Source organism: Channa argus, chromosome 1 (assembly GCF_033026475.1).
Source record: "Channa argus isolate prfri chromosome 1, Channa argus male v1.0, whole genome shotgun sequence".
Lineage (NCBI taxonomy): Eukaryota > Metazoa > Chordata > Actinopteri > Anabantiformes > Channidae > Channa > Channa argus.
The window spans coordinates 42,578,750-42,606,737 of NC_090197.1; the positions used below are offsets into that span (position 1 = coordinate 42,578,750).

The window sequence follows — 27,988 nt, forward strand, 5'->3', positions numbered from 1 at the left end:
ATGGATTTAGTGAGAGAGGACATGAAGTTAGATGGTGTGAGAGAAGAGGATGCAGAGGACAGGGTTAGATGGAGGAAGATGATTCGCCGTGGCGACCCCTGAAAGGGAAAAACTGAAAGGAAAAGAAGAAAAAGAAGAAGAAGAGGAGGAGGAGGAGGAGGAGGAGGAGAAGGAGAGGGGCATGCTGGGAAGTGCAGTCCTCCTAGAAGCTAGCGGATGTGACGTAGGTGCGGTGTCCTAGTAGCTGGGTGTCGTCTGCTGTCTCCTCTGCTGTAGTTGGATGAATTAGTCGACGTTGACAGTCCTTGGTAAATGACTGTGCTTTTGTAGTGAAGAGCTAACTTTAGCCGGACCGTTAGCAAGTCATCGGGTCTTTAGGATTACCTTAAGTTAGTCAAAAGAGATAAAGTGCCGACGCGTTTCCTTGACAAACTTTTGTTTTTCGTCAGCCTTAATATTTTTTATGACACTAATAATGTTAATGTGTTCTTCAAAAAGAAGCTAGGTTAACTTAAGATAGATGGCTAGCTAACGTAGCGTGTTATCAAGTTGTGAATCTCTTAACTTAGCGTGTGGGCTATAACAACCTTGCAGTTCGTTAGAGAGGGCAGCTAGCTAGTTGAATCGCTAGCTGTTAAGGGACAGGAACAACGCACGCAAAGGAGCCTGAACGAAGTTGAACGGAGTGAAATTTTGCTAGCATATTGACGCTAGCCGGTCAGAATTTGTAATATGAAAACGGCACCGTGTGACACACTGGATTTTGTTCCTCAAAAAGACATCGTATACAACAAACTTCTTCCTTACGCGGATAGGCTAGATAATGAATCCAGTGACATTCTAAGTAAAATAAAAGGAAATTTGGCCCGAGCGGTTCTGCTAAGGGAGATATGGCCCGGTGTGCTGTTTTGGACACGGAAACTTTCCACGTAAGTATTTATCATTAACGGTAACGTTAATCTTTGGTGTCCCAACCGGTGTTGCTTACTTGTTTTTGACTGAATGTTAACATTTGCGCAACATCCTGACCCCCCTGTGAAACATTGATCTTGAATGTTGTGTATTTTGATGTTGGGCAACATTGAAGCTTGGTTGCAAGAGCTATTTATTCTTGGTTCAGCTGTACACAATGTGGTCACTGACTGACACTGTTGGTATCTGCCAAGGTAGTGTTAGTCTGTTTTTCTTTATAGTTTATGTTTTATGGGTTAGGTGTGAGCTAGCTGCATTGCATTTAATTAGAATGTAGCGTCTCGTTTTGGTTTCATAATTTAGACATTAAAGTATCAAATACATAACCTGTTCCAAACAGTGTTGCACAGTAGAAGTTCACTGTCATTATAGGCAAAGCATTTCTGCTCTTCGTTGGGACTTGGATACTTTTCAGCAAGTCAGATGACAACTCACAAGATGTTTCAAAGTGAAAAGAACACATTTTCATTTGATGAGTTTTCTGCAGAATTGCTTTAGGGCAATTTAAAAACCCAGGTTTTTGAGAGAAAGTATTTCACTTTTTCACAAGTTTTCACTGCATTACATTTCACGCTGGTTTACCTTTATCCGTCACTTATTTAATAATGAGTCACATCGACCTAGAGCAATATTGTCAGTTTTGTCAGTTTTGTTTTGTTGTACTTGGTTGCTGGGCTGTCTTTAATCCATTTCACTCCCCGATGCTGGTGCATTGCTCTATCCAAGAGTGAGTCACTGCCGGCTCAGAGAGATGGAAAGTTTATTGTGGAGTTGACCCAGATTCTGTTCACTGGTATTCTGGCAATATTACAATGATACAGACGTGTAAAAATGGTCCATTTTAAAGTTCCAAATAAAGTTTTTCCAGCTTTAGTTCTGACTCTTTATATTTGGATCTTTGAATATGTTATAAAATTCTTATACACATGACACCATGTGTTTTTCATGGTGATCACAGGGGCTCTGACCACCTATTATGCATGTTTGAACAACTGAACTAATATTCCTCAATCTGTACTTCCTATATAGGTACATAAGGCTGTATGGGCGCAAGTTCAGCAAAGAAGACCATGTGCTGTTCATCAAGTTGCTTTATGAGCTAGTGACAATCCCCAGACTGGAGATCAGCATGATGCAGGGCCTTTCTCGGCTTCTTATCAACTTGCTCAAGTAAGAATGGGTCCTAAATGTTTTTGTTTTTTTACAAGAGTTGTACTTGGTAGCTGAAAACTTAGTGTTGATAATGAATTGGACAGCCTTATAGGATAATTTGTTTATTCATAAGCTAAAGTTGTGTGATGAGCCACATCATATAACGGTATTACATCAAGCTCTGTATTTATTCTCATTTACCTGTATGCCTGAATTATCTAACAGGAAAAGGGAACTACTGTCACGGGAGGACCTTGAGTTGCCATGGAGGCCACTGTACGAGCTGTACGACAGGATTCTGTTTTCAAAGACAGAGCATCTGGGCCTCAACTGGTTTCCAAAGTATGTCTTTGTTTTTTACTATTATTATTTTAATAATTAAAATTTTTTTCAAAGCATGCCTGTTCGTTGAACCTGGGAATATGTTTCACATACCACACATGGCTTTTTGTACTATTTTGAAGAGAAGCCTAAGTGTTTACACTATGCAGTGCAATGGGTGTGTTTTATGAAGTCTTTAGCAAGCAGTGCGAGGTGCTCTTTTATGGTGCCATGGGAACATTGTATGTTTATTATATAAATGCCTTGTTAGCACATCACTTTTATGTAGCAGCAAATGAAAACAAGCTGCCTTCGCTGATTGCCAGCTCAACTATTTCAGAACCATACTAATGCACAAAAACATAGTATTCTGATTACATAGAAACTTGTATAAATTGATGCATAGTATGATTATATTCTGAGTGACTGGCACTTTGCTGCATGCTGAATGTGTTTTTTATGCCTTTGTCTCCTTTCACATTCAGTTCTCCACGGCCTCGTTCATCCTTTAAACTCATAATGATAAAATTGATTCAGTGGTGGTAAGGACAATACCTCTTTGTGTTTTACTTTAAATTCATCTTGTGAGGGACTTACTTTTTTTTTGTTGACATTGCATGATTTTAAAAACAACTAGACACCTCATATGCACCTTGTGACAGACAAAAAAATCAAGATCTGATCAATGTTAACATTTCACTCATATTTGAGACTGTCGCACTGCAGCTAACTGATTTTGTTTTCGAAAACCTTTCTGATGTCCACCAAACCTACGAAGCAAGAGTGACAGTAGATTTTCTGTCATGTTATGTTCCTATTAATATTATACTGTAATACAATGGCAGCAGGATTATAACAAAATTATAACCATTTTAGAAAAAATACTCTAGTAAAAATACTATGATTTTTATAATACATTGTATCAGGATGTATGAAAACACCAGTTTAGCAGTGTAATAAGTATTTGCATTCATGATTTCTTGATAATTATCTGTACTTTGGTCCATGTTTCGGGGGTGAGTATGATCCTTAGAGGTTAGTCATCCTTGCTCGGCTACACAGCCTTTAATGACTCAAGCTTCTGTTGCATTTTCTCTCAGCCTGGAATATGTTGAGAAGAATGTGAGGGTTTACGTCAAGTCAGATACAAACATCATTGTGAACAAGTTTTTTAATCTTGAGGTTTCTTTACCCTCACTTTCTGAGTGTTTTATAGTGGTTCCTGTTGTGCTTTTATTAAAAGTGCATGAATTTGACTTTGGTTTGTGTGTTTTATGTGGGCTGATAGGTTTTAACATTGTGCTAAATATTTAGATACCTGCAGGTTGGCGTGGAGTAATTAGTTAGTAAAAAATTAGTAAAGATAAATAACCACTTATTGAATGGGATTGGCAGGGCATTTCCTACAAGGCATGACTTTAGCTTGCAAATGAGCAGATAGGTGGAATTGTAGATGGAGAGCTCTAAGGCTGTAGTTATGTTCCCAAGGAAAAGTAATGGTAGTTTACAATTTCTAGGTTTTCTGCATAAGTTTGTCTTGAATTATGATCTGATCTTCACCAGTCACAAATGCCAACAAACATAATATTTCTAAACACAATCAAGATTTTTCATGTCTTTTTCAAACACATCTATTAAACGTACAAAGTGGTGGTGGAAATGTAATGGCAACAGTGTTTTAATAACTAGTTGAACCGCCTTGGGCTTTTGAAGGAAAGTAAGCACTTCCTGTACCTGTGCATTAGACTGGCAATAAATTCAGGAGGAAGTTTGGACCATTCGACAAAACTGCTTCAGCTCAGCCATATTCTTAGGATGGCTGGTGTGAGCTGCTCTCATGATGTCATTCCACAAGTCCAGAGGCATCTTAGCAACCTTAACTTATGATGCTCGTTCAATTGTGTTTCACTTTTGGAAAATGTTTGTTTGTGGTGTTTGTTTTACACAATACACAGTGCCATGAGGTCTTCTGAAACTATTCAATTTTTGTCTTGTGCGTACACAAGACCCTTTTCCAGTAATGCCAAGGTAGCCTTTGGGAAAAGTCAGGCATGCTGCATGTTTGTGGAGAGCAATGGCTTCATCCATGGTGTTGTGCCATGGATACCAAGCCCGCTCAATGTTTTGCAAATTGTGCATGGTTGAGTCATGAACAGATATGTTAAACATCTAATCATCCATTATCTGTAACCTCATATCCTGTTCAGGGTCGTAGTGGGCTGGAGCCTATCCCGGCTGTCATTGTGCAAAAGATGTGGTACACCCTGGAAAGGTTGCTATTCTATTTCAGGGCTACCACAGAGAGACATAGACAGACAGAAACCAATTCCTGTTCACACTCCTATGTATGGGCGATCAGAGTTACCCGTTAGCCTAACATGCATGTCATTGGACTCTGGGAGCAAAGTGGAGTATCCAGTGGAAACTCACACAAGCATGAGTAGAACATACAAACTCCAGACAGAATGGCCACAGCCAGTCAGTGGATTCAAATCGGGGACCTTCTAGCTGTGAGGAGGCAGAGCTAACCATTCCATCACTATGCTGCTCGAGATGTTAAGCATCTCCAATAAAGCTTTCAAGTCTTTAGCTGTTACTATAGGGTTTTTTTAATCTCATTAAGCATTCTGCATTGTACCTTTGGAATGAGCTTGATTGGGTGCCCACTTTTATGGAAAGCAGCCACAGTACCAAATTGTCTCACTGTATAGACAATGTTTGTTGACTAATGCAAATTGAGACTTTGAGATTGCTCTGTAACCATGTTCATCTACCTGTAAATCAACAACTCCAGATTTTAGGTTTTCTGAGATTTCTTTCTGGTAAAGCATGGCACACTTCAGCTGATGGTGCTTGAAAATTGACACTGTTTGACTGGTATACAAGTCTAGGTAACTGTAAAACACTTGATGAAAACAGTCAGTTTTTATTGATTGGACTCTAGGTTTGATAACTTGTAACTCTAGTTGACATTTGGAGACATCAGAAGCCTAGTGTTGCTATTACTTTTTTTTTCCTTCACTATGTTGTATGGGTATGGGGGGGGGGAGGGGGAGGGGGGGAGGCTGGTGTCAACCTTGGTGTTGGTCCCAAGCCCGTACAGAAATGGGAGGGTTACGGTAGGAAGGGCATCCGGTGTAAAAGCACATGCCAAATCTAGTGTGGAACGTGTTGTGCTGTGGCCACCCCGGAAGGGACAAGCTGATAGCCGTTGATACTATGTTTTATGGGTGTGTTAAATAAGGATGTAAAGGAATGTGACTTTCTTTTGTCAGCATAGAAATATTGTGGCTGTTATTATTTGTGACTTTGATGAATATCAGTTTCATACTACTGATTAGAAATAAGGTGACATATTATGAAAGAACAGTTAACACTATTAACCTGAAACTGTATGTTTGCATAAGGCCAACTATACCACTATTAAACTGTTGCCTCTTTTTTGGGAAAGCCACTGTATTGTGTTAATACAATTTTACTAGTTTCCTTTCTAAACACAAGCCTTCAAGGTTTTCTTATTTACTCTACACCAATCAGGTGTCTAAAGGAGTTTCTATGTACATGCAACCAAAGTAAAGTTGTGTTGGTGTGAATGATTGTCTAACAGTATCCCTAACATCAGTGTTTCACTCATTGGGCAAGTTTATGATTTTTGTTTTTTCTTTTATTACAGTTCTGTGGAAAATGTGTTGAAAACCCTTGTAAAAAGCTGCAGACCGTAAGTAACTCTTACCATTATATCTATAAATAACCTGTCCTGTCTCACCTTTAAATTTAGGATTCTACTCGTTTTAATGGAATTTCAGGAATTTAGTAAGTAAGGAGAAGTCACAAATTCAACATTTTTATTAAACAGTGCTTTGCTAAATTGACTCGAGATTAAATGGCAAGAAGGTGGAAAATCACAGGACATGTTAAGCTGAGCAGAACTTTTAACACTGTTAGGTGCTGTAGTGGGTGAACAATCAGTGTTAGGATTCACCGAAATGCTTTATCGTCTCAGAGCTTTGTTGTCTCTAGCAGGTCCTAGACAGTCTTCACTGAGGTTGTGCGCGTACAGATAATCTTAGGCGAGCACTAGAACTCTTCCCTCAGCCCGCACTTAGGTAGATAATCCTATTATCTCAGCTAATTCTGTCTTGTATGAGAGTTTCCTGTTACTGTGAGAAGGGAGAGTAATTTGTTGTCAGCTGCTGGGACACAGCAGCAAGGCAGAGGGAATTAGCCATAGTTGAAACATTAAATTTATTTCAAGGCTGCCAGCTGATGTGGCACTGGGGAGGCTAGTTGACCAGAAATACCCAGCAGGTTTACACAAGCACATAATGAATCATGAAAATCCTCCTGTGGGATTATAAACCCATTGAAACCACAAGGTTTACCCTAAAATCCAAAAATGTGCCAGATGCACAAGAAGATTGTGCTACATCATTGAAATTTAGGTAGCTGCTGCTTCTTGTGTACTTTAGTCTCCTGTTTATAATGTGAACATGACACAAATTTACAGATCTTGCGGAATGAAAGATTAAAAGTTAAATCACTGTGAGTCACAGTTTTCCTTGCTTTGAAACAATCACAACAGTCTCATTGTGGATTTATATGGATGTAGCAAAGGGTTTTCTTAAAGTCTGACAGTAAATCTGGTTATCAGTTTTTAGCATCTGAGTAGTATGCTTAGGTGTGTGAAGATGTGACTTGTGAATGCCTAAGTTTCTCTGCCAGTACAAATGTTTAACATCTTCATTATCAGCTATTCTTAAGATGGTTAATGACACTAAGGTTATTGTTAAGGCCTTGCCTTATGTGTTCACAAAAAAAAAATTATTATTTTCTTTTTGTTAGATACTTTCCTGAGTCTGCCACTCAGGAGATGCTGGATGAGTGGAGACCGTTGCTCTGTCCTTTTGATGTCACAATGCAAAGAGCAATTAGCTACTTTGAGCTATTTCTTCCAACGACTTTGCCCCCAGAGCTGCACCACAAAGGGTTCAAGTAAGAAACTTCTCACTGTCTCTTGTGTCGGTTAAGATGTATGCTTTCTATCCCATCTGGAGGCATTGTAGCAAGCTAGCACTGAGATACAGTAAATAATACCTAAATCTAAGAGGAGATAAATGAAGAGCAAGACTGTGTGAGCCATATTTAGAGGCAGAAGTCCTTGGTGGAGATGTCATGACTGCTAAGCACCCAGGGTTGGCATTATGGAAAAGGGCTTCAGTGTACATGCGGGGTGTGGTATCCCATGGTGATACAGTACCGTGAAGTGCTAGAATCAAGACCCATCTTCATTTTCCCATATTTTTTGGCTATTATATTAAAGTCACATTGCTTTCACTGATTCTCAGTATTTTTTTCTGCTTGTTACATATTAATAAAACACCTTTTTTATAACTTACCCAAATGTCTGGCTTTCCATTCCTCCCACACTATAACAACTGGGTGCAGAGATGTGGTGAATGAGGCCCGCTTAATATCAATAGATCCTCCCTTAAATGTCACTCCTGCATAATATCTGAAGTCTTCCACATTGCTGACTACATGCATCCCCTTCACAGCTGGCTTCTTCTTTTTTAAACACACACTGACTTTAATGTCTGCAGATCTCAACCAAGAAAATGCTCCTTGTCAATGAGCAATAGCAGCAAGAATGCTGGCTAAATACTGCAAGACCTTAAGTGGGTATCTATCTAAGTATTTGTTTGCTGCTGTTGTCAGCTTGTATGTGTTTAAAAGAACAAGTTTTGGAGGCTGAGTACTTACTTGGTTGTGTTTATTTGAGTCCATAATTTTAGTATACAATAGTTTCTTATGAACATCAAACTACTATTACAAACTTCTTGGAAATTATTAAAGTTATTTGAATTTGTGGATCTGTAAGAAAGGGATACCCTCACTTATATTACAAATGTGTACTCATTAAATAGTCAATGAGGAATGTAAATGAAAATAAAATGCTATTTGAAGAACTATATTTAAAAAAAAATATAAAATATTTCCACCACAAATCTATTTCCAACTATAACCCCCCTTTGAAGCCTGTCTTTTACATTTCACATATGTACTTGTTAGATGTGTGTTCTGCTTTTTAAATAATTTTTTTATCTTACAGGTTATGGTTTGATGAGTTCATTAGCTTGTGGGTGTCTGTGCAGAATCTTCCAAGCTGGGAAGTAGTAAGTAGATTCAATTATTTAAAAAGATAATGTTCTAATGTACTCTCAGATTATCAACTTTTGTTGGACCATAAATGTGCCCAAAAGTAATTGTGAAAGATAATATGGGAAGGGGCGGGGAGAGAGACATGTTTAACACTTCGCACTGTCCCTGAACAGCCTGAACATGCAGCTTTTTAACAAAAGCAGACTGTACACTGTTGATTTTATGTAAAACCTGCAGAAAATGGAAAATTATTCAGTCATCACTGTCATGGTCCAGTTAAAACGTGAGGAATAGAGATTTTCACTCCACTTTCTGGAGTTAAACATACACAGAAATATTTAATCATTTGTTTCACTAGTTTGCTGATTAACATCCCTTACACATTTGGCTAAAGGCACTTTGCAAAAACAAAGTTGAGGTCTGCGAAAATTAAGTCCTTTCCACATATCCTGCGATAAGTGGATAAAGTAACTATTGGAACAGGCCTAACTTGCCTTGGTCTTGGCCTTGGTATTTTTGTTTTCTTTGTGTAACATGTTGTTCTACGTGTTTGCAGCATCTGGTCAATCTGTTTGCTCGGTTGGCTAATGACAACATCGGTTACATTGATTGGGACTCATATATTCCGAAGGTTTGTTGCTCACTTTCTGAATGATGTCTTTTCACCGCCCACTGTATTAGTACTTGTTTGTTAGTTGCAAGATGTCTTGTTATTTTGGCTCATAGTGGTGTATTTCGTGTTTATTACTACTTAGCAGAGAAACAAACTTATCAAATTTCCTTGTTGATGCTGTGAATGTTGTCATTGGTGAGAAGTGACTTGCATCATGTTTGTGTTTAAACTTGTTTTAACTGAGCCATGCTTCTTGCCCAGTATGTGTTACTGGTAAATGTGATCTGTTGACTTGTTAAGTCAACTGGCTTATGTCCAGTTTTATAATGGATTAGTTCACATTAAAATATTCCTGTATTCAGACATGAAGTATTAATGTTTTCACATTACAGATTTTTACAAGAATTCTGAGGAGTTTTAATCTTCCTGTGGGGACCAGTCAGATGATGGTACCACGATATGTCACAAATGCTTACGACATCAGCCATGTGGTACTTTGGGTCTCATCCCTCCTGGTTAGTTAATTGTTTATATTTTCTGTGAGCATTTGCAGCTAAAACAGTTGTTTAAAACAATAATAAAATAAAAACTAAAAAAACTTTGTGTCAGTGATCCCTTGTTTTTTAATTCTAGGGAGGACCCAGCAAGCAAGCTCAAGAACAGCTCAGTGGCCTTTTCAAAAGTATTACATCCTTCTTCCACCCATCAAACCATGGTCGCTGGTTGGTGAGTGTATTCTTTTTTTTTTTCTTCAAGTGAATAACTTTGGAATGAAAGAAACCATAAAAACTACGAACTGTCTATTAGGAACTTATTTAGCATCAATGGGATCAGTAGGTTAGAAGTTAATTTTTTTGTCTATAGGAAGCATAAGTCATGATTTTGTGAGTTTAAATAGATCACTCATCCAGCTTGCTCCAACTATATTCGTGTATTTTGTTAACATGTCTTCACGCAGCACATGGCAACAGCATTTACAATGACAAAGGGAATAGTCACTTGCCATTATTTTAAGAAGCTGTCTGGGTTTACATCAGTATCCAGTTCAGAAATAACATGAGGTCATGTGAGTGAGATGATGCAATCCTGATAAAGGTTACTGGTAGCAGGGTCACATACCTTTCTGTTTTGAGGATCCCCCCTCCACTAGATTTTGCAGCACAACACAGAGCAATATGTGTTCATATACAACCCTTCATTTTTGGCACAGGGACAAGTTTGTGTGTATTCTGGGCTGCTACTTGGAAACACATGTTCACTGATGTTTATTCACATAGCTCCAGTTCTATTACATCTAAATAGTGTTTTGTAATCACTTGAGAGTGAAAACTAATACTTAAGTCAAGTCATCATGGAGAACCCTGAATTTCATTCTGTTCTCAGAGAAATCTCTGTCAGTAAGTTTGTTTACGTGGACTTTAGTAACGAGATTACAGTCTTTTTGGGGGAATCTGATTTCGTCACTGTCATGTTAATGGGAAACGGGTTTTCCAACATCCCTATAAGGAAATAAGGTGCATTCCCTATTCCCAGGTCGATTTCTGTCAGAGAATGCCAAATGTAAACAAGTAACCAGGTTTCTAATCGGCTTTCTCCAACTGCGCATGTGTGTAACAAAAGGCTGCAGACAGGAACATGCAACTGAGTGAAAGAATGACTGTAAGAAGAGATTGTTAACTGGGGATGAAGTGTCTTGTAGAAGTCTAAATAAGTCACTTTCCACCGTATATTTTTTAATTCAAAGAGTTTGTGCTGTGGAGGAGCTGCTTGTGTCTCCCCCTTTTTCCTTTCTCTTCCTCTGCACTTTCACTTTGCTGCGACATGAAGACAAACGGACAAAAAGAAAAGTCAGAAAGCAGAATTATCTGTCACTATACAGTTAAAATCTGTGTGCCAGGCTTCCAAAATAAGTCATAGGTGGAAGAAAATCCAGTTACGCTTCTGCTGCTTGTATATGTGGATTTCTTGTATTGCAGTAGTAGTCTTAGGTGCATGTATAAATGCCATTCGAACATTACATGAGAAAGCAAATTTCTCTGTATACCCCAGTTAGGGCATGTAAACACAGTGAATGTGTAACAAAAGGGGTTTTCTTCTACTGATGAAACTCAACAAGATTTTACTGGCATAAAGTGATTCCATATTTTACATATACAGAACAAATACACAAAGTTGTGTTCACAGTTTACTGGCTTGTGTTTGTATGTCTGTTACGTCATCAGTGTCTCTAGGTGTTCCATACAACACCATGTAGCCTCTCAATTTGTCCAGACTTCATAGAGGCATGCTGTGCACTTACATGTCATCCCTTTGTCAAGTATCTGTCTTTCTGTCCCTTTGTCCTCATGTCTAGATGAAGCTCATGAAGCTGCTCCAGCGCCTCCCAGCTAGCGTGGTACGGCGGCTGCACCGGGAGCGGTATAGAAAACCCACATGGCTAACACCAATACCAGATAGCCACAAGCTCACAGAGGAAGATATCACAGACTTTGTTGAGAGCATGATGCAGCCGGTTCTACTGGCCATGTTCAGCAAGACAGGCAGTCTAGATGCAGCCCAGGCCCTGCAAAATCTGGCTCTAATGAGGCCTGAATTGGTCATTCCACCAGTGCTGGAGAGGTAAGTTTATACAGAACTAGAGAACGTTCTATAAAATCTTTGATCCAAGTTCAGCTTTAGAATCTGGACTAGTGTTTCTTGTTTTTCACTTAAGATTGAAGACAATGGCACATTTAAAAAATGAACACAATTAGCTAATTTGTATCTGCCTCTACCATAGAACATACCCTGCTCTGGAGACTCTAACGGAGCCCCATCAATTGACAGCAACTCTGAGCTGTATGATTGGTGTAGCACGAAGCCTCGTGTCTGGTGGCGAGCGGTTTCCTGAGGGGCCCACTCACATGTTGCCCTTGCTCATGCGGGCTTTACCAGGCGTCGACCCAAATGACTTCAGCAAGTGCATGGTATGATCAGTTGTTCTTCATGTATACCTCTCGTATATTTGTTGGTTTACAACTAATATAAATTTTAACTCTGTCCCTTCAGATCACATTCCAATTTATTGCTACGTTTGTGACTCTTGTGCCTTTGGTGGACTGTTCGTCTGCCCTAAATGAAAGAACTGACTTGACAGAGGTAGCTGAATAGCTGTGTTCATATTTTTTCATAGTTATATGCGAGAGCTTAAACTGTCCTTGCATCAAGCTTTTTTTTATATTTATTTGTGGTACTTTCAGTTGGAAAGAGAGTTGTGCTCTGCCTCAGCTGAGTTTGAAGACTTTGTGCTTCAATTCATGGACAGGTATGTCGAGTTTTGCTTTGCAGCAATTGTGATTTCAGTGACAATGCTGCATTTTTCAGGCCAACTGAGTAGTAGAACAAGTTTATGTATGTACATGTACACAAGTTTGTGTATGTACATAAATGTATTTAACATATTAATATCACAGCATTGTTGAAAAAAGTACATCCAGCATCATATTTAATAGTGTGTGTGTGTGCACGTCTCCCTTTCTAAACATTTTAATTTGTGCTTTTCAATTATCTGGACAGATGCTTTGCTCTGATAGACAGCAGTACTCTGGAACAAACTCGAGAGGAAACAGAAACAGAAAAAATGACTCATTTGGAGAGTCTGGTAGAGCTTGGCCTGTCTTCCACCTTTAGCACCATCCTCACACAGTGTTCCTTGGACATCTTCAAGGTTAAGACTTTAATACAATTATCATTTAATCAGCAATTGAATGCTGAATGTCCATTATTATTATTATTATTATTATTATTATTATTATTATTATTATTATTATGTTAGGTTAAGGGTTACGTTTCAATAAATTGTAAATGGTCTGCACTTGTATAGCACTTTTCTACCTATTGGTACTCAAAGCACTTTACACTGCTTCTCATTCACAATTACACACACAGCTGCTATGCAGCTGGGCAAAGCTCACCAGGAGCAACTAAGTTGTGGTTCAGTGTCTTGCTTAAGGACACTTTGACATGTGATTGGAGGAGCCAGGGATCAAACCATCACCTGGGGGATTGGTGGATGGCCCCTCTATCTCCTGCGCCACACTCGCCCCCATATTACATATACAAAACAAATACAGTGCATTCAATGCATTACCTTGCATTGAGATGGCTTTGAATGCTTTGGATGCAAATTTAACCCTAAAAATAACATAATAATAATAATAATAATAATAATAATGCACATTCAGCTAATAGAAATGTTCTTTCATTATCAGTTAACAAAAATGATTATGCAATTAATCAATAAAAGTAAACTAATAAAAATTACATCAACACAAAATATTGCTTCCCCCATGCTAAATTAAATACAATTAGCATCAATTTCTGAATAAGGACCATTTGTACTAGCAAAATATGCATTAAATATTAGATTGATCAAAATTTTCTTTGACATTTCAAAATAAGGGATGCTAATTTTGCACCAAACTACACTGTAACATCTAGACATGTATACGTATACATATGGAAACATATGTCACATTGATTTAACAGGTGGCTTTAGAAAAGGTGTTCAACTATGCGACAACCAACATTTTCGAGACACGTGTAGCAGGGAGAATGGTGGCTGACATGTGTAGAGCTGCTACTAAGGTCAGTCTTGTCTGCTAAAATATTTTACGTAGGCCTAAAGCATAATCTTTTTGTAGCTTATTTACTGTGTTCATCCTCACCATTTTTGTGTTTTCAGTGTCACCCTGCAGAGTCACTCAAGATGTTTGTGCCACATTGCTGCAATGCCATAAACCAAATAGCTGTCAGTAAGTGCTGACCAGACAGGAATTAGCATGTGATGAATTGAATGTTTTCACGTGCAAAAAACTAATGAATCTTTTTCTTTTAATAGATGAGGAAGTGTTGAATGAGGAGGAGCTTGACAAGGAGTTGATGTGGAATCTCCAGTTACTGTCCGAGGTGATAAATACAACTCATGCTGAACCACGTCCCAACCCCTAAGTTTGTGTATCTTCTGACACCTCCTTCCTATATATTTTTCCCATCTACACCTTAGGTGACTCGAGTAGACGGTGACAAGATCCTGCCTTATCGTACTGACCTCATGCAGATATTGCAGCTAACGCTTCATCTCAAATGTAAGCAGGGCTACACTCTAGCTTGCAATCTGCTGCACCACATCCTCCGTTCTTCTGCCCTCATCTATCCCACAGAGTACTGCAGTGTGCCAGGAGGCTTTCATCAACCGATTAGTGACTACCTACCCATCAAGGTACCAATATTGATTAATTATAAGTTTAAGAAGTTCAATCAAATATAATTTTTGGATTATATATTGTGAGACTAAAAAAAGTACAGGAATTTTCTCTAGAAGACTAAGAACAGCTAAATCTGAAAAGTCCTGATCTTTCTAGAATGAGTGGGGAGATGTTTGTAGTTGAAACACAATTGACCTGCGCTCTGTATTGTCCTGATTTCAGCACACCAAAAACGTAAGCAGGTGGGCGCTGTGATCACACTTAAGTGATTTTAAAGAAAGAAATAAGGTAGTTTTGCTGCATTTGGTAACTCACCATGAAAGTACTGAGGACAAAATAGCTGTTTCTGGTCAACGTCATGCATTTTCTTAACAAAATAATTACATATAGCTTTGTATCGCATGCCCACATTGCTGCTCACCCAGTGAGATTTAGCATTTTAGAAGCAAAAACATGCAATTACAGGCATTTTTCCTTAAACCCGATACAGTAAGCGAGGCGACTCTCTGTGGCACCCACTGCAGCCTGGTTCGATTAATTGTCTGGTTAAGTCTTTAGACAGTCAGTGAATACAGTCTGTGCTTTGATCTTATTAAGTCTGTTCTTAGAGTGAGGGCATGGATAGTACATCACTTCGTTAGATTATTTCCTCGTGCAGCACAGTAGAGATGGAATTAGACTCTTATTTGTGGTTTTAACAATTGCCAGGAGCAGTGCAGGTCTATCAGAGAGTTCTAGGGTTTCATTTGTCCTTCAGAAGTCTTAATTAAAGGGCACATATGTATATTGATATTGTTATAGTGCAGTTATATACTGTTTGTGTAACCGTGTTAGAACTCACACCCTGCCTTTGTCCAAAAACACTAAACACACCAAACAATAGTGGTGTGGAAAGGTATGTAGTTTTTTAAGTCATGATTTGATAGAATAACTACTAACCCAAACAATTTAAATTAAAAAAACAGTTAAAAGTGGCAAATTGTTACAGTTGCATTGGCAGAAATTCAGTGTCCACTGTGTAGATTTGATATAAGCCATCTGATATAAGTACTGAACTTAAAATTAAACCTACAGAATGTTTCAGATTGTGAGGTCATTTTAGGAGAAATATGTTAACAAACGTATCCCATTGTGGAGAATTGCTGTTGACAACAGTACTGACAGTGGTGCAGAGCAATTTCCAAAATAAACAAGTTTTAGTGAGGCTTGCCCTTCCAACCGTTCAGAGAGTTTCTGCTTCATTACTAAATTTTGCAGCCATCTCTTTTTTTGATTTTTTTTTTTGATTCTCTCATTAAATTTGACTACCTGAAGGGATTTGCATAGTATAGAAGATGCAGGAGAAGAGAGGGCAGGCTTTGTGAAGAAGAGTGAATTGATTTCAAGTCTCATGCTAGCCCTACTCTAAATTGCATACTAAGCTGTATGTAATGTATTTTAATATAAGCTCTGTTCTTGTTTGTTTCCCTAATGCAGGACTGGGGTAGGCCTGGGGACCTGTGGAATTTGGATATCCGGTGGCATGTGCCCAGCGTTGAAGAGACATCATTTGTTTTTTATTTACTTGACCTGATACTCCAGCCTGAACTTCAGCGCCTTCAAAGATTTGCTCAGGGAGAACAGGACATGAACAGGTAAGGATGAAGAACTATGAATGCTTCCCTGTGCTGCCTACAGAAATTTGGATGCTCATTTCCCTGATGTGACCAATGTTAGAATGTATTCAGTTGGTTTTATGTTTTTCAGAGACGATGTCCTACAGAGCCTGACCATTGTTCAGCACTGCCTCCTAGGGGCTGGCAGTCTGATGCCTCCACTGAGAGGAGAACCCATTCCTGAACTGTAAGCAGTTATACTAACATACTACTACAAATCCTAGTCTGATTAGTGAAACATTATAAAGACAATACTTGTAACAAATGTTAGTCCTGTTCAGGTAAATAAAGCATGTGCTGAATTCTTTGGAGTGAGAAACAAAGGCATATATTGATTTTGATTTCATATTTTAAGGCCGAAAGGCCTACTGGATTTGCACACTTGGACTTAAGCTGAAAACAAACAAATAAACAAACAAAAAACAAAAAATAAAAATAAAACAGTAATTTAAAAGGACTGGGTAGTGGCCTTAATATAGGACAGATGTTCTTACCCACTTATTTTTACAGACTTTGTCTAAGTGTTCAGTTGTTAAGTTGCCTTAAAATCTTCTTTTACCCCAGGGTCCATAGCATGGTGAGTCTAGATGAGACCACCCTTTATACAGGAATGGAATATGGTACGTAAATCACATGAAACTATTACTAAAAAAGTGAAAGTTACGTTTACAATAAATGCAAATACTGAAATATTTTCTGCTCCTGCAGATGGGTCCAGAGAAAACTACAGAGATGCAATTTGCGGTGTAATGAGACAGCTGCTGCGTAAGTGTTTGCTGAGTTCCCTAATTCAAATCCTTAACCAACCTGTAGTTACATTCAGCTTAACATGCTAGCTACAATATACTAAATATTTCTGTACTGCTATCTGAGTTCCTTTACATTTTCTTGCAGATTACATCCTGGAGCACTCTGAAGATGACACAAAATCTCTCTTCTCAATCATCAAAGTAACAAAATAAATTTCCTATTTGAATTCTTGACACTGAACTGTTTGTGATGAATACTGTACAGTAATATAGGCCATGGGCCTGGTGGCTCAGTTGTAGAGCATTGGGTTAGGATGCAGAAGACCACGGGTTTTGAATCCCACTCCACCAGGTGTGGCCCCGCCCAGCCACCAAGGGCGACCTTGGTGGCTTTATTCAGGCATGAGACTTGGTGCAGGTCTCGAGCTTGGATAAAATAAGAGGGTTGCGGCAGAAACACGGAACGAGCTCTTCTGTGGCAACCCTCTGAGAGACAAGCTGAAAGCTGTTGAATTGACTGTACAGTAATATAAGCGCAATTGCTATCTTGTAACCCTTTAGCTGGTATTATCTAATATATTTGGATTATGTCCTCAAGTATTGTGTACTACTGGATTACAGATCCTTTAAACAAGACCTCGCCTGACATAATATCTCTTGAGAAAAGCTCATCTTGATCACACGACTTCATTCAATGTAGAGTATTTGCCTGTAATACCTTTCAGATTATCAGTGACCTGTTGCACTTCAAAGGCTCTCACAAACATGAATTTGACTCACGCTGGAAGAGCTTCAACCTTGTGAAGAAATCAATGGAAAACAGAGTGAGCACCTTGATTATTTGTTGTACTTTTGTTGCTTTTTGTACTGTTGTTACTATTAGATTCAAAAACTACTTGTCTTCAAAGCTTGGATTACATGTTTCAGAGAGGAATCTCTTAGGTTTAAACTAACTAGTAACTAAAAGTGGCCCTGCTATATTGTCTTTGCAGCTTCATGGCAGAAAGCAGCACATTAGAGCTCTGCTCATAGACAGAGTCATGCTCCAGCATGAGGTAAGTCATTATAAGAGAAAGTAACTTTTTGGGTATTATTTTTACTTTACCACTTTTAACTCAGAATATTTCTGTTTTATTAGCTGAGAAAACTGACAGTGGAAGGATGTCAGTACAGGAGTATTCAACAGGAGTTAATGAGAGATCTATTGCGACTTTCGACAAGCACCTACAGTCAAGTAAGTTCCACAAGGACACCCTAGTGCTTATTATCTCTCATCAAGGAATTACCAGTGTCTCTGTTACAACTCTAAGTAAAGTAAAAAACTTTAAATATATTTAAAAAAGTAACTGAAAACAAGAAACTGTGTGGTTTGTCGGACTCTAGTCCTGCAGAGTCTGCTTGCTGAGAGACACAATGTACAAGGGCCTCTTGTAGCTTGGCTATTTTGCCAATGATTGTTCATAAAAATATGATTGATCAGGGCTTCCTGAAACAATTAAAGAGAGCAGATGCACAGGAAACTGGTACAATCCCAAATCAAAAAAAAAATTAAGACAATGTAAATAAAAACGTAAATAAAAACAGAATGCAAATCTTATCAGCTGATATTTTACTCACAATAGAACATTAACATATCAGATGTGGAAATATTTTACCATTTCATGGAAAATATTAGCTCATTTTGAATTTGATGGCAGCAACACATCTCCAAAAAGTTGGAACAGGGGCAGGAAAAGGCTGAAAAAGTAATTCCTGCAATTCAAAAACAAATAAAGCAGCATTTGACAACTCATTTGTTTAATTGGCAACAGGTCAGTAACATGACTGAATATAAAAGGAGCATTTAAGAGAGGCAGAGCTGAAAGTTGGGCAGAGGTTCACCAATCTGTGGCAAACACCATCTAAAAAATTTTCTCATTGTAAAATTTCGACGGTTTTGAAGATCCCACCATCTACAGTTAATAATATCATCAAAAGATTCAGAGAATCAGGAGGAATCTCTGTGCAAGGGACAAAGATGAAGATCAAAACTGTATGCATGTGAACTTTGGGCCCTCAGGCAGCACTGCATTAAAAACAGGCATGATTCTCCACTGGGCAAATCACTCTCTGTAGACACAGTTCACTGTGCAATCCACATATGCCATGTTCTGCGGACTGAAGAAGAGTGGGACTATCCAGCTTGTTATCAGCAGACCATTCAAAAGCCTGCTTCTCTGATGGTATGGGGGTGCATTCGTGCCTATGGTGTGGGCAGCTTACACATCTGGAAAGGTCGCTAACGATGCTGAAAAGTACACAGAGGTTTAGAGCAACATATCCTCCCAGGCCTTGCATATTTTAGCAAGACAGTGCCAACAGCATGGCTTTGCAGGAGAAGAGTCAGGGTGCTGACCTGGCCTGCCTGCAGTCCAGACCTTTCACCAATAGAAAACATTTGGTGCATCATAAAACAAAAAAAATCTGGCAACAAAGGCTAAATGACTGTTGAGCAGCTAGGATCGTGCATCAGACAGGAATGGGACAACATTTCTCTCCTAAAACTCCAGCAACTGGTCTCCTCACTTCCCCACTACCTGTAAATGACAGGTACTTGTTAAAAGAGGAGGGTATGTTACATTGCCCTGTTCCAACTTTTTTGAGATGCATTGCTGCCATCAAATTCAAAATGCTAATATTTTTTATGAAATGGTAAAATGTCCCAGTTATAACATTTGATCTGTTGTTTGTGTGTATTTTATTGTGAATAAAATATGGGTTGATGACATTTGCCAGTTATTGCATTCTATTTTTATTTATGTTTTATGCATTATTCCAAAATCTTTTGAATTAGAGTTGTACACACAAACCCTATTCAGGGTCTAACAGTGTCTGCTTTACTTATTTGTTTGAATCTTTTTTTTACAAGTTAAGATTTATACATCATTAACAAAAATACTGGCATTTTGACTTGTGTTCTTATTACACCTGACTCAACAGAGAATTTAATGTCTTCCAGGTACGCAGCAAAGCTCAAAATGTGTTGTTCACTGCGCTGGGAACCTACAATTTCTGCTGCAGAGATCTGATTCCTCATGTCCTTGAGTTTATAAACCCAGACAACAGCAGTGTTACACAGCAGCAGTTCAAAGTATGATCATCCTCGTGCTTAGCACTATAAACACTCCAAACTGCTAATATATAGGAATTTACGTTTCTTCATTTGCTATCTCTTAATGTCTCCAGGGTGCCTTGTACTGTCTTCTGGGGAATCACAGTGGGGTGTGTCTGGCCAATCTGCATGACTGGGAGTGCATTGCTCTAACATGGCCCTCCATTGTACGCTCTGGCCTCAGCTCAGCCATGTCTCTAGAGAAGCCCTCCATTGTGCGGCTTTTTGATGATCTTGCAGACAAAATCCATCGCCAGTATGAGACCATTGGCATCGACTTCTCTGTGAGAAAACACTAACAATAACTCCATTGACCTAGAACACCTGTCTGAAATATATACACATCAATAAAATGGGGTTTTCCCTCATATTCTTGCTTTTTATTCGGTTTTCTTTCATAATATGTTGTATTTTTATCATTGCTTTAGATCCCTAATGAGTGCTGTGTTGTGGCCAAACAACTTATGATTACTGGAAATCCTCTTCCTGGGGAGCTTGTTCCTTCAGAGGACGAAATGGCTGAGGGTCTAAAGAAGCAAGAGCTCAAGAACTCGGAGTCTGTTGAGTAAGTTTACAATTGCATCAAAACTAGGAGTCCTCTTCTACTTGAGCAGCCACTTTTATTTTAAAATGACTTATCTTGCAAGTCTCTATTTCACAGTATCGCCTTTTGTAGTTACTAGATAAAAGCTCTTTAAAATACTAACAGATGTGTTAGGATGACATGTTTTCTCCACATACAACTTTAATATGAACAATATGAACAAGAAATTTGGTTGCATAACAGGTGCAAATACTGATATTCTATATATTTTAGGAAATACAAACAGCTAATTGTTGATCACCTGGACTGCCTCAGCAACAGGAACTTGTGAGTTAACTAAATGTTTTCTTCTACAAGTAACTTTTAGAGACGGTTATTTCAATTTGTAAAAACTGCTTTGTTTAACCTTCTAGGCCTTGGAAGTTTGAACACATTGCAATTGGCTTCATGTCATTGCTGCTTAGAGATGACCACCAACTCCCACCACCTGCTGTTAAGTTTTTTGTCAAAAGCCTCAACCATGACACCCTCTATGTGCGCAAGGTATGACTAATTATGAAATGTGTGGTAGTGGTGTTTTTTTCAAAGATCATACGGATTTATTCCAGTTGTTACTGCTGACATTTTGTTTGCCCATTAGGTGGCGATATCAGCTGTAGCAGGGATCCTGAAACAAATAAAGAGACCACATAAGAAAGTCCCTGTCAGCCCCTCTGAGCTTTGTAAGCATCATGTTTGGGCTCTTACGTATTAACATTTTTATTTAGATTTTAGACATAGCTTCTGAAGCAGGGCTCAGAGATTTCTTTTTTTTTTGGTAGGTGACATGAATGAAAAGAGTTCCATTGTAGCAGGGGATCGTCCAGACAACCAGTGGCTCCAGTATAACAGTAGCCACCTGCCACGCACACAGCAGGACTGGGATCGCTGTGTCTTTGTGGAAAAGACTCACTGGGGATACCACTGCTGGCCGAGGTTCTAATTATACCTGTGTTTCACAGTAGTCTATTCTTGTTTCCTTGCCTGCTGCTGTCTCGGTATATGTATCGGTTTCTCTTTACATCTGTTACAAACCTTTTTCAAGTTTTTACTTAACCTTTCCCTCCTTTTTTCTTTATTCCTGTTCTATAGAAAACTGATGATGTATGCACCAAAAGAGGAGCAACCCAAACAGAGCCGGATCAGGGAGGAAATGACTGAGGTTTTGGCATAATTGCACATACCCTAGGAATAGTGTAATAAATTCAGCTTTGTGAAGTCACTTTTAAGTGCATATTTTAAAATTCCTTTACATCATCTTCTTAATAGTGGGAGCAGATCATCTTTGACCATTTCTCAGACCCAGTGTTCATCAACCAGTTTATTGAGTTTCTGTCTCTTGAGGACCGCAAGGGCAAAGACAAGTTCAGCCCTCGCCGGTTCTGTTTGTTCAAGGTGAGAAATCCTGAGAGAACTTTTTAGTGTGGTTAAAAAAAGAATTAAATTCACCTAATTAAAGGAAAAAGGGGAATAAAATGTTCTCTTCTCCTGTTTTTCCAGGGATTGTTCCGCAATTTCAATGATGCCTTTCTGCCTGTTCTGCGGCCGCACATGGAGCGCCTAGTGGCCGACTCCCATGAAAGCAAGCAGCGTTGTGTTGCGGAGATCATCTCTGGACTGATAAGAGGTTGCAAACATTGGAACTACTCAAAGGTTAGAATCGTCTGTGTAATAAAGTAGCTAGAAGTTCTACAGGCAGAGCAATTTCTCCTGTTCAATTGAATTCAAGTAAATTCAAGTTTTTTTAAACTGAAAGTTTAAAAAAAAAACTACACATGTTTCATAATATTATAGATTTTTGATGTCTTGGCTTCTAAGGGTGTTTTACTTTCAGAATCTGTGTGTAGATCTCATAAGGTAAATACACAAGTACCTATGTTTTCAGGTCGAGAGCCTTTGGGAGTTGTTGTGCCCACTTCTCCGTACAGCCCTGTCAAACATCACAATAGAAACATATGCAGACTGGGGCACCTGCATCGCCACAGCCTGTGTAAGCTTTTGTTTGTTTCTGTTCATCATGTCCTTATCCTTCAATTTGCAACATTTTTTTCCCTCATCCTTTCTTCTCAATTACTGTTGTTTCCTGCTTTTACAGGAGAGCAGAGACCCACGCAAGCTTTACTGGCTATTTGAGATGCTAATGGAGTCTCCAGTTAATGGAGAGGGGGGCTCCTTTGTTGATGCCTGGTGAGTAGAAAGGTTTGTAGTGTTAAGCGGATGTGGAGATGAGTGACAAATTCAGATTTTGCTTCCTTTTTCTCGTGCAGTCGTCTGTACGTGTTACAGGGAGGCCTAGCCCAGCAGGAATGGCGTGTTTCAGAGCTCCTCCATAGGTTGCTACAATACCTGGAGCCGAAACTCACGCAGGTCTACAAGAATGTACGAGAACGAATCGGCAGGTGAGGTCATTTATTACCCATAGTGCACGTGAATGAATAATTTGTCATTGTTAAATTTGTGTTGGTCCTCTCTGTGTAATGTTTGTGTCCCAACTTCTCTGACTTGGTGCCCTTCCAGCGTTCTCACGTACATCTTTATGATTGATGTCAACTTGCCGAACACCCTGCCAACCTCCTCCCCACACATCTCAGACTTCACAGAGCGAATTCTGTTGCAACTGAAGCCCCTAAACGAGGGTGATGAGGAGATACAGAACCATGTCATTGAAGAAAATGAAGTCGGGGAGCAGGATGAAAGGACACAAGCCATCAAGCTACTTAAAACAGGTGGGTTCTACCGGTCAAAGCTCAGTAGTCTAATATTGTTGGACTGGTTTCAGGATTTTTTTTTTTTTTTTTTTTGTCTTACATCTACGTTTAAAACAGTAGAAAAAAACTTTAATTATAAAAACTTCCTCTCTCCATATTTCTCCAGTGCTAAAGTGGCTGATTGCAAGTGCTGGCCGCTCCTTCTCCACAGCAGTCTCAGAACAGCTGCGGTTGCTTCCCTTGCTGTTCAAGGTGAAATACTTGTTTACCAACTGTTTTACTAAATGTGCACCATATAAAGGACCAAAATTTAGCTTTTAATCTATATCTCCAATGTGATTCAGATTGCTCCGGTTGAGAATGATGACAGTTATGATGAGCTGAAGAGGGATGCAAAAACCTGCCTGTCTCTGATGTCTCAGGGACTCCTTTACACAGAGCAGATCCCTATGGTCCTTAGTACCCTGCAGGAGGTGGGTCATCTGGCAGCAATTTATCACGTTTAACCCATATTAATTTAAAAAAACTGACCAAAAATTCAAAGGAATTGGTGACAAAATTTATTCTTAAATTCTTCTTTTGTGACATAAGTCATAGTGTTATCATCATACATTTACGAATTGAGTGGGATTCCCCCAAATCACAGTTCCATTACAGTAAACTCAAATGGTGTCCTCTTTCAGTACATAATTTGTTTCTCTTGAGCAACAAATGGTCAGTCCGCTATTGATGTGGGATGGGCTTACTGTTGTGTGTTGCAGATTGCTGGCAGTAGCTCCTGGCACGCCCGCTACACTGTGCTCACATACCTCCAGATTATGGTGTTTTACAATCTCTTCACTTTCATGAGTGACAAGAAGGCAGTGAATGATGTTCGAGCTCTGGTGATACAACTGCTGGAAGATGAGCAGCTGGAGGTAAAAACAAAGATTACATTTGTAGCAGTTTTACCATTAAAATGGATTGAAGATGAACAAGCATATGGCAGTCTGATTATGTCATAATCATAAAGCTATTGGCCAGTGTATACTTGTTTATGCTAGCAGCCACTCTCACAGTCTTCCAGCTTCACTCTAGTGATTCAGCACTCTTCTCATGGCTCTTTACTCTCTTCCCCCCTCCGGTCTTCTAGCTGTTGCTATGGAAACCGCAGGCTGCAGTAATCTGTTGCTATAGAGATAACGTTCAGATTGAAGAAGGATGAGAGGGTGAGGGATGGAATAGAGACAAAGGAGAAGTGGGGAATGGATGGAAGTGGCCATTTTTACTTGGTCTCTTACACTAACCAAAGCCTGATTCATAGGTCTTGGCTATGTGACACTTTTATTTCTTGAGAAGTCAAGATTAGAATTATCTAAACTGATGTTGGCACCAATACATATTATATGAATGAAATTACCTCTTTTATTCAGCTTGGTGTATTCTATGACATACACATACAAAGTCTAATTTGTGAGGAATTACCACAATTCTTTAAGAAGAAAATATTTTTTAGCATTTTAATCTCATAAAATGCACCTAACAGGAAGGGTGTAACCAATTTGCCCTAGTGGCCCTATTTAATCTAAAAGACCTTTCCTCTGGAGATTGCTGCACAAAGACTGTGATTTTCACTGAGAATTAAATCTGCCACAGACCATTTTAGCTCACATTATAGAGGAACATTCCCACACACATCCACCCCCAGTCCCCAGCTGGCTGCTATTTCCATCCAGGTGGCCAGTGCACACACTAGTGGAACACCCTACCTAATGACATTGTTGCTAGGATATATGTTATACAGTGCAGCAAGAGACCAGAGTGAGATGCTACACTAGTTAAGTTATGTCATGATTACAGAATATCATGAGTTCTAGGACGTTTGTGTTCAGAAGATATTTCACAAGAAGAAGCATTGTAGATTAATAAAGTGGACCACTATAAATTCTGGACACACTGTAATCTAAAGGTATTCACAATTACAAGACACAATTAAATAGTAATAGAATAAGGTTAATCAACCAGAATACGAGTCAAAATAATTTAAATAAAATACATGAGCTTAACATTTTCTGAGCATCACATAACCAAGAAAGAAACTTGTTGAATAAGATTTGGTGTTGAAAAGGGATGTGAAGTTTGCCAACTAAAAAATGTTTATCATTTTGATGGAGAGACACAATTATAGGTGTAGAGGGATGAGATAAGAGCTAAAAAAATAAATGGCCCAATGATTCACCTTCAAGGATTCACAAAAAGAATGGAGACGGGACTACACAGCCAAACCCCTTTTAGATGTCCAACGTATAGCGTCTAGTGGTCCCTTCACCACACAGTGAAAGACCTCAAGCAAAACTCTTCAGCTCAGTCGTCCCATGATGGTGGAACAAGCTACCAAACTGCACACTCAGCAACTTCACTCCCAATATTAAAAAAACTCTTAAAGACAGAACTCTAACGCAACTCCGTATGCACTTAAAATTAAAAATCCTATCTATCCAATTTTACACTTGCATCTCATGAAATGGAAAATCTCTTCTCATAGTACTTTGCTTCAATGTTATCTGCTTTACTTTGATTTTTTTACCTCAGTTTGAAATAAGGAGAGAGATACAGTTTTTCTGTATTTCTTCCTTGCTTTTCTGTACATTACATTCATTGCAACAAGTTCCCAGATAATCACCTTTTTAAACTGTGCACTCAATTAAACCAATAAAATAATCAATGTAATTAATACTGATACACAGTATACTTTGAGCTTCACATCTACTCTTCTGCCTTTGTTTTCTAGGTTAGAGAAATGGCTGCCACTACACTCAGTGGCTTTCTTCAGTGCAATTTTCTGTCCATGGATGCACCCATGCAAGCACATTTTGAGGAACTTTGCAAGACTCGCCTGCCTAAGAAGAGGAAGAGGGAGCTCGGCTCCACAGTGGACACCATACCCTCTGCTGGTAAGGAACATTCCTAGATTTAAGTACTCAAGAATATGTGAGTGTACACCCTGATTTTAATGGAATCCCTCATGCTGTGTATTTTGCAGACCTGGTGCGACGCCATGCCGGTGTCCTCGGGTTGAGTGCTTGTATTCTTTCCAGTCCCTATGATGTCCCCACCTGGATGCCCCAGCTGTTGATGGACCTAAGTGCTCACCTCAATGACACACAACCTATTGAAGTATGTGTAATCGTGTACAACCACTATATTTAATGGTTGGTTTAGGATTTGTCAGTTTACTTAAATGTGCCATTACATATTCACTGAATAAAAAAAACAAAAACAATAACTTGTTTTTGGCCATCCAGATGACTGTGAAGAAAACTCTGTCAAACTTCAGACGAACCCACCATGACAACTGGCAGCAACATAAGCAGCAGTTCACAGATGATCAGCTGTTGGTCCTGACTGATTTGCTTGTGTCCCCCTGTTACTATGCTTAGAACACGGTAAAGCATTTTAACTTGACACTGTTCTTCAAACTAATATTACTAAAGATTTTCACTCACCACTTTAAGACATTCATTTATTCACTTGTACAATAATGGATTCTATCTGATAAAGCTGCTGAGGGGTAAGTTTACAACGATGATAGAACTTATACAATAACTTATGTTTGTGTTTTATCAGTTTGGGACAAACTCAGACTGTACAGATACCAGCCTACGTTGAGGCCGAAGATCTGGTTCTTCACCGATGGAAAAACACAGCATCAGCTCGGAAGAGTGACACACAAAGCAACAGAGTTATGGCACACAGGATTGAAAACTTGTGTATTTATGTATTTAGCTAATTTACATTTCTACTATACTTAATATTTAAGGATCAATCATAGCAGGGATGAGCAACCTGCAGTTTGTAACATTACTGTACAGCGGTTTTTCTTTTTTTGTTTTGGATTTGTATGTGTGTTTATTCATGGGATGCTTGAAGACATCTGCTGGTGTCCCACACTTTTCTCAGGATTATATCTCGATTATCAGTTATCTGAGCCAACACAATGTCCAATGAAGGGCATACTCTATTTTCCACAAGTGATTGTTACATGGCACAGAGAATTGACTATTGGGAGAGCAGTCTCTTTAGATTAGACTGGCTGTTCGATCTACATGTCATCATATGCATCATACATGTCTAGATCATGGTATAGCCAATATGCACACACACATTTATTTATTTATTTAACTTTTCCAAAGTGCTAAGTTTTAATTTTTATTTCATAAAAAGTACTAGAATTAAGTAAATGACTGAATTTGGAGCCTATTCTCATCTACTCCTGCAAGGAACGGGAGAGGACAAGCTCCCCGCTGCTGTGCTGTGTGATGTTTGCTGTGAGGACATGAGCACAGTTTCAGATTTTGTGTGTCTCAGTGCAAGAAAACAACAATCTGCCTGTCCATAATTGTGACGACTTCTCTCCAATCCTATGTATGATTTAACCTTTGTGTGTTTTTTTGTTAAACCCAGTGACATGAAATGACTTTGCTTATGGTTTCCCCTGATGACTTGAAATCAGTGTAAGCATTGAAGCATTTAGTTACCTCACTTAAACATAGTGTAGTGCCAAAACTGCAGTGATATTTTTTTAGATGTTTGCCTATTGAGGATCAAAATAAATTGTTTCTAACAAAACGGTATGATCTTTGTATTATTTTTGGTCTTATATGTAAATATTTACAATATTTGTTTACCTGGGAGTTTTT

The 27,988-nt window shown here is 38.8% G+C and overlaps 1 protein-coding gene across 2 annotated transcripts; it reads left to right on the forward strand.

Moving 5' to 3' along the window:
* The first annotated feature begins 263 nt into the window (after positions 1-263).
* On the forward strand, positions 264-27,917 carry psme4a (proteasome activator subunit 4a). Of its 2 annotated transcripts, XM_067523345.1 has the most exons (48): positions 264-929; positions 2,002-2,142; positions 2,350-2,466; positions 2,931-2,987; positions 6,119-6,163; positions 7,288-7,437; positions 8,555-8,618; positions 9,161-9,235; positions 9,610-9,732; positions 9,851-9,943; positions 11,571-11,836; positions 11,997-12,183; positions 12,266-12,355; positions 12,457-12,521; positions 12,773-12,923; positions 13,745-13,843; positions 13,941-14,010; positions 14,097-14,164; positions 14,262-14,477; positions 15,940-16,097; positions 16,210-16,305; positions 16,683-16,738; positions 16,827-16,883; positions 17,013-17,068; positions 17,593-17,691; positions 17,860-17,922; positions 18,006-18,101; positions 19,866-19,997; positions 20,093-20,302; positions 20,447-20,583; positions 20,836-20,889; positions 20,976-21,105; positions 21,203-21,284; positions 21,384-21,537; positions 21,694-21,763; positions 21,871-21,996; positions 22,102-22,254; positions 22,487-22,591; positions 22,697-22,788; positions 22,869-23,000; positions 23,119-23,327; positions 23,476-23,561; positions 23,654-23,782; positions 24,071-24,226; positions 26,080-26,242; positions 26,332-26,465; positions 26,594-26,734; positions 26,916-27,917. In XM_067523345.1, exons 1-47 carry the CDS (start codon positions 733-735, stop codon positions 26,726-26,728), a joined length of 5,544 nt encoding a protein of 1,847 aa, XP_067379446.1. In that variant the 5' UTR covers positions 264-732; the 3' UTR covers positions 26,729-26,734; positions 26,916-27,917. The 2 variants fall into 2 exon arrangements, with proteins under 2 accessions (XP_067379446.1, XP_067379455.1); XM_067523354.1 differs by lacking the exon at positions 2,931-2,987.
* Positions 27,918-27,988: the final 71 nt, after the last annotated feature.

Bases quoted from the DNA above. Each gene is read 5' to 3' on its own strand.
- psme4a (XM_067523345.1), top strand. From the start codon at position 733: ATGAAAACGGCACCGTGTGACACACTGGATTTTGTTCCTCAAAAAGAC. The intron at 14,478-15,939 runs GTACCAATATTG...TCCCTAATGCAG, and splicing joins GTGACTACCTACCCATCAAG to GACTGGGGTAGGCCTGGGGA. The intron at 23,001-23,118 runs GTGAGGTCATTT...GTGCCCTTCCAG, and splicing joins GTACGAGAACGAATCGGCAG to CGTTCTCACGTACATCTTTA.